The sequence below is a fragment of the Megalops cyprinoides genome, chromosome 16, assembly GCF_013368585.1.
Source record: "Megalops cyprinoides isolate fMegCyp1 chromosome 16, fMegCyp1.pri, whole genome shotgun sequence".
NCBI lineage: Eukaryota > Metazoa > Chordata > Actinopteri > Elopiformes > Megalopidae > Megalops > Megalops cyprinoides.
The window spans coordinates 25927298-25939489 of record NC_050598.1 but is presented as its reverse complement, the minus strand read 5'-3'; the positions used below and the strand labels follow the sequence as shown (position 1 = coordinate 25939489).

The following is a 12192-nucleotide window of genomic DNA, read 5'->3' as shown; positions in this document are numbered from 1 at the left end:
CTGCTGTCTTGATTACAGCTCTGCTGGAGCTTTTTGAACCCATAATCCTCTGTGTAATTAGTAAACCACTCTACTATCACACCATTGACAGTCAGCTTGTCCATATAAGGGCAATGTTGACATGTTATGATGTGAATGTGTGCGTAAATCCCAGCTCGCTGTGGGGATGGGACTTGTAAAATGGAAGGTGTGACTCCTAGGTGGGGTGGTGATTGTGCCCTTAAACAAGGTATGAATGCTGAACTTGGTAATAAAACACCAAACTGCAAGGCATACAGTTTTAGTGTATCTATGAATTAGGGCTAAGGTTTTTATTTCATTTCATTGTGTCTATTTTGTGCAAGTTCAGTCAAAGGAAAAAAATCCGGTACACCATGGAGATGTTAAACTATTGTAAAGACTGTTATGCTATTATTATACTATTGTAGAGTACTGTACTGTTCAGATGTGATCATAAAATTGTAGCGTGCATCGTGTTCAGTTTAATGTTATGGATGTAATTATCCTAGAGAGAATATTGCGATTGATCTTGCTTTAATGTTGGAGATACTGGGGTAGATTAGTGCTGCTTGAAAAAGAACAAGAAGGGGAGAGGAACATCATGGGGTTTGGAATGGCAGCTGCTATGTATGTTCCATACGCTTAAGGCAAGTTTTAGAGAAAGTGTAATAGATTACATCTATATAGCATATTTCAGCAGCCATTTTTTGCACCAGACAACTGGGAACCCCGCTACTCTTTGTGAGAAGTGCCAGAAGTATCTTTAAAGACCACAGAGAGTCAGGAGCTGGGTTTAAATCCGAAAGACAGAGTCTTCTACGCAACAACGGCCACATCACTGCACTAGGACATTGGTCTCCCATTGGGTCAAGAGGGAAGACTGCCCCCTGCTGGCCCACCAACACCACTCTAACAGCAACATGGTTTTCCCAGAAGGGCTCCAGTCCAAGTACAAGCCAAGAACAGAATCATTCAAGTTAATTCTTTTAGTTCAGCAAAACCAAAATGCCGCCCCGTGGAATTCCAGACCATGTAGCTCCAGTAAGGCCCTCATTCTACTGTGTTAATTAAGAAAAGGTACATCACACAGCTCATCACCTCCATAGCTCCAGGTACCAATTCTGTGTAAAATAATTGTGTTTACTTCAAGGCATTGCTTAAAGAAACCCTTTCAACAAATTTCATCATGAGCATAGACTGAGCACTAGAGACAATGATTGCACACCTTTATAATAAACATTGTAGGAAAGCACTATTTCTTAAAGGGACCGTGTCTACCTAACACAGAAAGGGACACAAAATAACTGCGTGTGTAGAATGTACACCAAACCACCGATTATGGTGAATTATGTACATAGAGTCCACTACATAACGATTTTTTTTTTTATGTGTTGAAATGCTCACTGGCTTTAAAGATTTAACTTTGGATTCATGCCAAAGGTGCCTAAAAACAAGAACAAAATATGAATAAAAAAAAAGTTACCATTATTAAACTTAATATTACAGTAAATTTTATTTACAATAACTCCCCTCACATAAAGACAAACACCTCAGATGCAAATATGACTGAATGCTCCTCTTTGAAGCAATCCCCATTCTGTGATTAAGCTCCTAGCCTTACATGGCAGTCATCACTTAAGATTAATGCTGGGTGCTGAATGGTGAAAGATCATACACTACTTTCCCAGCAAAGTGGAAAACATGTTCCGACACATGTCTCATGTGTTTCCAGGTTAGCTCATAAGCTGGACCTGTCACAGACAAGTGACGCATACACTCAGCTGACTCACATATATCTACCCGCAGGGCTGATAGCTAATATTAGCTAAATTACAAAGACCACAAATTGCCAGTGTAGTGCCATGGGTTACTCTACTTTGTTTCTTTGTGCAGAGTAGTAAATCATGGCAGAGGGGGTACGTGGCAGCCACAGCCACTGTCTGATAAAGGCACACATTACATTACATCATTGGCGTTTAGCAGACACTCTTATCTAGAGAGACTCACACAGGTTACAGTTTTTTTGCTTCACAATGTTAACCGTTTACACAGCTGAATATTTATTGAGGCAATTGTGGGTTAAGTACCTTGCCGAAGGGTATAGCAGCAGTGCCCCAGTGGGGAATCGAACCGGCAACCTTTCAGTTACAAGTCCTGTAACCACTATGCTATGCTACCGCCCGAGCCTACACGCCTACACACCTACACACAAGCCTCCTATCGTTAGAGAGCCACTGAAGAGCAGGGAGAGGCAGGCTGCTGCAATAAGGCTCCGAGTCTACACAACTCTGCTGCGGCACTGGGTTGACCAGGAGCTCTGCTCCATTCAGAACTGTGGTGATATATATGTGTTTTGATGGTTCGTGTTTGGTGAACCAAGCCTTTGAAAGTGATTCCGGTGCTTTGTGCTCAAGGACACTGCTGACTGCCGTTGGCAAACAAAGGAATGGCGGTAAAGCGGGTGGAGAACTCTACGGGCTAATTATCTCCTGCTGGAGGTATGAAAGAATCAGCCCCACTCCCAGCAAGCGTCTGTCTGAAACAAATATGGGTCCTCCGTTTGCATGGAAGAGCAACTTGCTACGGATCAACAAATCAACGAAATCAGAGGAAACAAAAGCAGATCGATGAGGTTAGGTGGCAAGCAGAGGCAGCCGTGACAAATATTCCATCTGGGCAGCAATCGCGTTTGCGACTGTGCCACAGCATGTGCGCTCCCTCTCTCACCACTCTCTCCTGTTCTCCTTTCTTTTCTCTTTCTCCCTGCCTTCACTCCTGTTTTCCTTTCCTTCTTTCTTTCTTTCTTTCTTTCCTTCCCCTCTCTCCCTCCCCTCCTGTTCCCCTCATTCATGATCCTTGCATTTTAATTGAATTTCAGCAAGTATCCATGGCCCCAGACCCCTTTCAGCAACCAAGTCCGAGGTCGCCCCCCCCCCCCCCCAAACCCCCACCTCCCTCTGCCTATGTTTGCATCTGTAGGTGTGGGAGGCAGACTGGAAGAAAAAAAAACAGGGAAATAGGAAGAAGATGAAATCCGATGTTCCAATTCCTCATTCCACATAAAAAAAAAAACAGAACATCTATTTCCACATCTTTGACAGAGACCAGAGACCAGCTCCAGCAGGGGTTCAGATGTACCTCAAGGTGATGTATATCCAAAAAAAACCCCACACTGCCACATTCGGCTGTAGCTCAGTCGGGCCTTATGTAAACATGTAATTATTCTCGCTGTCACAACGTACACAATCATGACAGCTTCACTATGGCCACAGTGAGACTCACCCCCTGCTCGTTTTAACAAGACTGCAGCATTCAGATGGGAAAAAAATTGAGCAAGTATGAACATACAGTATACATTCCAAAGCCAATTATGAAGCAATCAGCATGCAAGTTCATTTGGAAACAGCAAAAAAAAAAAAAAGAAAAAAGAAAGAAACAGCATGTGTTAAGATATGGAAAATGCTGAAAGGCCCTCAGAGACATTAATTATAGATCAACAACTCATGTTCAGGAATTAGGAATCCTGACAGCTTTCTGCGGGCTGATGTTGCATTTCACAAGAAAGACATCACACATAAATAAATGAGCGTAGTTAAACAATGACACACTGTAAGAAACCAATCATGGAATAATTTAAGAAATAGGCAGGGGGAGGGGGGCGCTACTGTGCTGAAGCAGTCCATTGTTTTGCACTACCCTTGTACTTAGGGACTTGGTGCTGCCCTTTTCCCATCCTCACTTTATTCCAAGACTGGAATAGTTGATTCTAGTTTTATAGTTTCAGCACTATAATTACTTCATCAAATCAGCTCCTGGGCCTTATCAGTCATGTAATGAGGCCAAACAGCCATGTAGTGAAGATGTTCAGTAATTAGTGAGACTCCACTTCGGTGGCAGTGGGGAAACTCGCATAAGTTAAAAACGCAGGAATATGTTGAAAGAACATTCACAGCCGAAGCAAAATAACTAGACACTGTAGAGTGCTTGCGCCCCAGCTTTTCTCTCCCTCACCAGAAATGGGTCGTTGTGTTGTAAATCGTGAAGGTCTGTTCAAATCTCACCGATCCTAAAGATCCCCCCCTTTTAAAACGAAAAGCACTTCTATTGCCATTCACCTCCATTAAAGGGATAACATAACAAGTCTACTCAGCACTGAGCTCACTGCAGTCCTGGCGAGAGGTGGGTTTCGTACTACGCGCTTATTTTGCTTCGGGTCCTGCAGGTGGCTTCCAATGCCCATTGTTCCACCTCTAAGACTGTTCACCGGTCTCACTTGCGGCGCGAACGCTGGTGAGAAAGAGACTGCCGCTCCGGTCAGCTGCCAGAGTTTTGGCCAGTGTCCTGTGACGGGTAGACTCCAAGACGGGGCGTCGGCCCGGCAGGCCCGACCCGAGCTCACCCCTACGCTAATTACTCCATGGATGGAGCCACTATCAGAGGCCCACAAACACAGCCGTGTCAGCGCCTGCTCGTGCTCCCTCGCTCTCTCAGTCTCCTCCTTTATTGCTGCAATGACCACGCTTCCAATCAGGGAGTGAGGTGGGTGGAGGGAGTGGATTCTTCCCCCTGCATTGGTGTCACTCCCAGGCAGCTCGGAGTGGGGAAAACAAGTCAAACCGCAGGAAAGACGCTCATCACTGGCGTATGGAGGACACCGTGAGCTGCGCTAATGATAAAATCTTTCGCGCAAAGAACTTAGGCGTTACCAACACAAAACAACCGCATTTCCATAATGAAAGTAACATTATAATGCAGTTGTGTGTAAGTAAGTGCGAGTAAGTTATGAATATATATCTTTAGGTAAAAAATGCTCTCAACATGTGTAACATGTAGAACGAATGTAAGAGAGTCAGGGATGGTGAAGTCCACTGCAGGCCAGGAGGAGACAGTGAAGCTGGAGACAGGGACCGCTGCCTGGAGCAAATACCCCACACTGCGAACTGCAGTATTGGGAATGGGGAGGGTCTCTCGTGCCCCCTCCACACTGTTAAAAGGCAGAGCGAGGAGCTGGGCATGGAGCACTTACAGGCTGTTACTCAAGAGGCTCTCCACCTCCACCTCAACATTCCTCTCCAGTCACGAGCACCAAGCCAGGCTGGGGGAGTCTCAGGTCTGAAAGGCAATCTGATTAAGCAGACCGCGCGTCTGTGAGTGTGTGCGTGTCCGTCTGTCTGTTGGTCTGTTCTTACCACTTTTCAGTCGGAATAACAAGAACAAAAGCTGTTGGCGGAGCTTTGGTTTGATCCAACTTTCATTCAGACATCCCCCCTCAAGTGAGGAAGGGTAGACAGAAACGCTCATCTGTCTCACATTCACTCTCCCTTTTCTTCTCTGTTCTCTTGGCATCTGCAGAATTTTTCTATAAATGTGTCTAGAAAAAAAAATCCTTCTCTTTGGACTCAGGCCCCCTGGCACCACATGGAGCTTGATCAGAATTCAGGGCTGTCTGTCGTCTGCCTGCATCCGTCACAGGAACACCCCCGCCCCCCATCTCACACACACACACACACACACCACCCCACCTGTGAATTCCTGCAGACACACGCCTCCCAATTTCCCCCCTCTCCCCTCAGGCAAGCCCACAGATCCTCCACCTCTACCCGCTTCAATCCCCTTCCTCAGACAGTCATTACCACCTTCCTCCCTCGCCTTCATAACAGGCCTCCAGTGCCCCGCTGCCAAAAAGAAACCATATTAAAAAGCAATATAACCTGTTACCAGAACATATCTGAAAAACTCCTGCTCTCATTTATGCATTTCAAACATCAAAGGTGATTTTGCGCAATGTGCATAAGGTGAACAAGGGCTGACCGCTCTGGTGTCATGTAAGGACACATTCACTTCTGTCCATTTTAAAGCAGCAAAATTCAAGTCAAGTCTATTATCCACCCGATCTCGTGTTATCTATCTGAAGAGTACTGTTTCATACTTGGCTCTTAATTATCTGTTGCAAAAAAAAAAATAAATAAATAAAGCATCTCAATTATGACAAAATGTTTAGTAAACTTGGGTCATTTAATCATATTCCTTTTATCAACTGTTCAACTATGGTGCAATGATGGACTACGCATCAGAAGAAATTACCAGTCCATTAAAGAAAACTCGGATGGAGGGCTGATCACATAAAACTCTTTTGACCCTTTGGTGTACTGTATACCTGGGCAGCAGTTCAACAGGACCAAGTTAGTGAGATCTTACAAGGAGCAAAAATGCAATGAAGATTAACACTGGGTTGGTAGTGTAGCATGGTGGTAAGGAGCAGGGCTTGCAACAGAAAGGTTGTTGGTTTGATTCCCTACTTGGACACTGCTGCTGTACCTTTGGGCAAGGTACTAAACCCAGATTTGCCGCAGCTAATATCCAGATGTATGAATGGATATCATGTAAAATTGTCACATAAGTCACCCTAGATAAGAGTGTCTGTGAAATGCCATCAATGTAATGTAATGTAAATGCTAAACTACAAGTCTTTCATAGCACAATAATACTGCCTTAGATGCTGCTTTTGCTCACTGAGGTAACATTAATGAAAGTCTGAAGTACTCATGGGTACTCATGGTCCTATGACACAACTTCTTCATATTCCCTTTTGCTTAATGGTAAGGGGAATTGCTCTGGGCTGCTGTAGACTACTGAACTCCAGACAGCAGTAAGGAGGGGAATAGAGGCTCTGTCACTGTTGGAAATCAAACCATGAACTGGAACTGTGGATGTCTGATGCCACCTCCCATAGGTTTTCCCATCTATTCTAGGGGTCTACGTCCATTCATTTCTGTCTGTTGTACCAGTCGGAACCAGAACCTGGCAGAGGTGAATAGGCCACTGCCGGTTCTTTATTTCCTCTCGATCTTCCTTCCATGACCAGGAGGGCTGGTATCAGGAGGGTCCAGTGCTGTCCATGCTTAGCTTTGATCCTCACTTTGCTCTGAAATATTTGCTCTTAAAGCTTGGATTGATTAAAGTTGAGATTAAAGTTTTGAGTAGTTTACCTTTGCGTTATCCTCTGATTAGCCAGATCAAATATGTGCTCGTAGCTTACTAGAATATTAACACAGCTGTTCACTCTAAAGTTCAGCAGTGCTTGCTATGACTGCTTAGTCCCTTTTCAGTTCAACCAGAAGGGCAAATGCTAAATGATTGCTTTGGCAATTAAAGTTTAAACACTGGAAATGGGAACCTTCCAACAAATAACTTCTACAATTTTTGCAAGACAGAAGTACATACTGAGCTGGATGATTTTACGAGGGATATAAATGTGTGTAAGTATAAACATGTAAATACTTGCCACTACTACCAAACTAAGACCATAGATTTGACTATTTAAATGAACTGGCAGATCATCCACAATCTTGCTTAAGATATTTGATACCCTTTGAAAAGATACTTATATTTTATATAAAACATATTTGACATTAAAATCTCCCCTGACTGGCTGAGTGTAGCAGCAGGTAGGATGGCTTCTGTGGAAAGAAAAAGCAATGGAAATATACCTTGGCAGGTTTTTGTTTTACAGTTCTCAGTCTGTTCTCAGTCTGTTCTCAGTGTTTTAGCCGTCTTGATAAATACACTTCTGGGGCCAACACAGAGCCAGATATAAGGGCATTGCTACACAATGGCAAGTAACACATCACAGACAAAACACCACACTGAAAACCAGAGCTAGGATTCAAACTCACAATCGTAACTGATTTTACGATACACACACAGTGCTTACACCGTTACACAGCGCAGGGAGAAAGGTGGAAGGCAGGCATAGAGTAAAAGGAAAAGAAAACTGATACACAGAGCACAATAAGCCTCCGAATCAGATGAATCGGTATCGCAATGTGGCTCCTAACAAAATCAAAGCCATCAGCAGGAAGAGACAGCTACGTTACTGTACCCACAATCGCCATGCTTTCAATTACTACCGAGGCTGTCCACATTCATTTGTGACACAAGGACGACACTAGGGCACAATCAGGGCACAGAGCTCAGGCAACAGTTATTGTAGTTACAGCAGAATTTGGGGCAGCACCTTCTGATCCTTGCTGCCAAAACTCATTAAAATATAGTGGATTCAAAATAAGCCACTGGTATCCCATCATTCCCTCTCTCTGGCAGGAGGAATATTAATTTAATTGCTGCTGGAGACCATAGATGGTGCCATTCCTCACACTGATCTGTCAAGTGCTCATGGGAAAAATTGAAATAAACAGGTAGTTCAGGTACATACAGCATCACCCTAAGATACACACTAATTACAGTAGCTTTCCCTTTGCTCATTTCTAGCTCGTTCCTTTGCTTGAACTATACATTGTAAATAGTTTATCTTTTTTCTACTTTTGTTCAGAAAAGGTAACATACTCTGTAAACTGAAACCACTGTGCGATTGCTTTGCGTGATGGTAGCACAATCACCTGGATTTCACGTGTGCACCAGAATATTCAAAATCTAGAAACAATTTTGCTTGTGGTAACAGAAAAAAATAAGATGACTATACATTCATTAGACAGATAGGTGTACCCAATCATCATCACACACCATCTGGCAGAAACAATGGCTCAACACAGTACCCAGAGTATACAAATGCTGCACATTCACAGTACATTTACCAGCCTTTAGTATATTACTGTTACTCTGCCATTGGCAAAGCATGGACTGCTGATGAGGAGATAAGAAAAAAAATAACCTGCGACATTTCCCCTTTCTGACATGGCACTAAAACATCCAATTAACATTAGCAGCTGACTGTGTTTTGACCACAAGAAAAGCTATCAATTTACATAATGAATCAGAAGCAACAATCACAGCTAGGGATCCACAATAGCTTGGCTGCACTAAAGTTCGCTGCAGAAAAGCAGTGATATTTTTTCTTCCTCATGCCTACATATCTAAGGAACATCCTTTTGTTTGGTGTCTTTATTCTTCAGGTAAGAGCAGAAAACTAAGATCAAAGGTCAATGCTACATGCTTTGAAAATATTGACTTACAACAGCTTGACTACACTTACATTACATTTACGTTTATTCGTTTGGCAGACGCTTTTATCCAAAGCGACTTACAAGTGAGGCAGAATACAACACAAGTGAAAGTCATACATGGAGTCACAATATTGGAAGTGCTGCAAGACCAAGTTTCAGTAGTTGGCCAGACAAGGTACAAGCTAGCTGGTAGACTAACCAAGATCTGATGTTTACTAACATGGTGTTGAGATCTGTGTTAATCAGTAGACATATTAATGCATATCTCTAGTTTTGAATTATTACGTCACAATGGCACAACAGTATCCATATTGAGATCAGGATAAAATTTTCAGTGTGCACTTTGTTTGGGCTTGCCATGTATAAAATTAAAGTGATGTTCTGAACAGAGCTGGCATTTTTCCAAACCATTTCTATTAATGGGTGCTGGCATTTTTTTTCAGTTGTTAGCTATTATTTTCTTCTCATTTTCTACCCCCAGCATTACACTACAAAGAGAGGAAAGCAGAGCTCATTGTGCACAACAACCAGCAGGAAGAAATACAAACAAAACTAAATAAAAAAACCTCTGAAGCTATCCTGTCAACCCATCTAGAATCTGTGAATAACAAGGCAAAGTCAGCCAATGATCAGGGCACAGGAGCCACAACACTGGTGTGAAGTTTAACTTAAGGCTGTTATAGATGACAAGCATATCTCCCATTCTCCCTCCTTGGGCTACTTTCACAGTCCCTGTTCTCATACCACAGAGAGACAGACACTCCCTGCTCAGCTCCCCGTTTCAGTCACAAGAGCCCAGATCAAACAATCTACTGTTTTTCAGCTGCAGAACTAGTGTATGGCAGTTTTAAATTTCATTCCATACCCGGAATAACACTCTGTCATAATGCTACTGCCGATCAATGAAAAAATCATGACTTTTTTTACCCTGCTGTTGCTGCTGTTGCACCTGGAATGTTCAACCCTTGATATGTGAAAAGTAAGTTTAAATGACAGCAAGGAGATGACCTTGTAAGGAAAAGCATCTGAAATTCCAGTGCTTCCTTCTGACAAGAATTTCAACCTTTGGTCTTCTCATGTCAAGATTTCCATCACTGTCTCAAGCCTGTGGTGCTTGTGGCTGAATGGGTGGATGTTTCTGCGCTCTGCGCTGGACCGATCCCACCTACACCGAGTGGGCTGATAGGCTGACAGGCAGGGGAGGAACCTGCACCATTACAACTGACCTGAGGATATCACTGTTCCCCCGAGCAGAAATCCTAAAATCAGACTCAGGATTGAGCAGACTGCTTATGTTAAAGAGAGAGAGAACTTGTGATAATAGCTCAAGTTGTGGGCTGGACCAACATAAAGTGCCTGCTATGAGAGCCAGAAAAAAATCACCTGCAGAGGCAAACTTTGACTCACCTCCTATTTTTTTTTGTAACAATCCCAATGCTCAATATGGCTATTGAACATTTTAGTTATGAAAATACTCTGTCATTTTTATGTGTTAGTTTCAAAGCATTGAGTTAAAAGACCATTAAACATTTGTGATGCCTTAGGGAGAAGTTTAAATCTACCACTCAAGGTTAAATCTGAGTGTATAAAGCCATCAAACAGCCCTTTTAAAGAGTTCCTTCTGTTTGTTGTTTCATGATGTCAACAGGTTGCAGCGTAAGTGTTATTGAAATAATAAAGACGAGCTTCAGCTGGGGGCAAATGCATTCTTCTGCTTCCCACCCGTGAAACTAAAACGGATCAAAGTGGACGCTCCGTCCGCAAGCCGCCGCACGGGCGACTCGGTACCACGTAGTTACTTCACAACGCTTACCTATGCTTACCTAACCGGACCCACTAATGAAGAACAGAACTTGAAAGATTTTATTGCATTCCCCAGGGCGCCGTGAGGTGTTTCTATCTAGCGTGACCATGCAGTACCTGTTTGAAGTAAATAATGTGAACAGTATTTTCAATAGACATAAACACAACGTCTGCGTAGTTGTTAATTTCAGTTATGATTTACCTTTGACTTCATCGCCCCCATTATCACCAAAACGGGTGCACGTGAATAACCAATGCAAGACAATTCGCAACATGTCAGATCAGAAAGGAATGGTGCATTTACCTAAAACAGGACTATCGGGGGTCCACTTCACCCCTGGGCTCAGCGACTGGAAGGACGAGCGCACCACCTGGCAGTCGGGAACCTGGTCGCTGGGATGCGCGAGAGGCAGGAGAAGGACGCACAGCAGCAGCGCACCTGGGACGCAGGCACCTTCCATGGCACGAGACAGGAAGTTCGCCGCAGCGAATGCACGACACTTCGGAATAAGTATTTAGATCACCTCAACTAATTCACAGCTCATTAAGACTAGGAAATAAACGCTGTTGCGATCAAGAAAGTATATATTTGACGGTTACTTCAAGAAGCTATTTCCTGTGGGCAACAGCGCTGCTCCTTGTTCTTTTTGTACCAAAAAACTGCCAAATCCCGCGATAAGCATCATTCGGCTATTCCCCTCAAACGCGGTGCACCAGCTAAGCAACTTCTTCATCTCCTTGTGGGATGCAGAATACTAACACAACGTCACTTTCAATATAATCGATATTGCGGATAAAAACGCACTGTTCCGGTTAAACACAACGATCATTCCACATTTGGAGCTTTGCCTGCATACTGCATGCACCTCTGCACTTGAGAGAGGAGTTTCGTGACTCGTAGACCTCTCGCCTCCCTTCCACAGCTCCGCTGCCTGTCGACTGGCTGCGCTAGAGACGGACGACTTAGAAAATCGCAGGACAGTCTGCGCGCGATCGCCTTCCAGAGCGCGCTCACCGAACTGACAGTTCAGGGCTATCGTGCAGCTATGGTTATAAATGTATATACCCACCAACTCGTGTGTGATTTCCGACCTATTTTCCGTCGGGACGCACCTGGATATGTTTGCCCTTCAAGGCAATAGATAAAATACAGCGACCCGGGTACAGTAGTGTCGCTACACTTTTTTATGCAACTTTATTAACTTAATAACGTCACGTAAAATAGAACGTATACATGTGGAGTATAGTTATCGTTGTTATCATTGATTTGTATCTAACATGAATAATGCGGCGAATGCATTTTTCTTTTAAAGAAACCGGGACATGCATTAGAGCATCACTATATACCGAGACAGAAAGAATAAAAGTTCGTCTTTCTCAGATAAAAGATATACATGATATTGGAACTGCTGGGACAGATTTATTT

At 43.4% G+C, this 12192-nt stretch overlaps 1 protein-coding gene across 1 annotated transcript in view; it reads right to left on the bottom strand.

The window, feature by feature from the left end:
• The window catches only part of gpc3 (glypican 3), an 88346-nt gene extending 77089 nt beyond the window's left edge, over positions 1 to 11257 (bottom strand). Inside the window, exon 1 of the mRNA XM_036549149.1 lies at positions 11071 to 11257. Coding sequence (XP_036405042.1) covers positions 11071 to 11227 — 157 coding nt within the window. The 5' untranslated portion in view covers positions 11228 to 11257. The remainder of the gene's footprint in view (positions 1 to 11070) is intronic.
• Between the last annotated feature and the right edge of the window lie 935 nt (positions 11258 to 12192).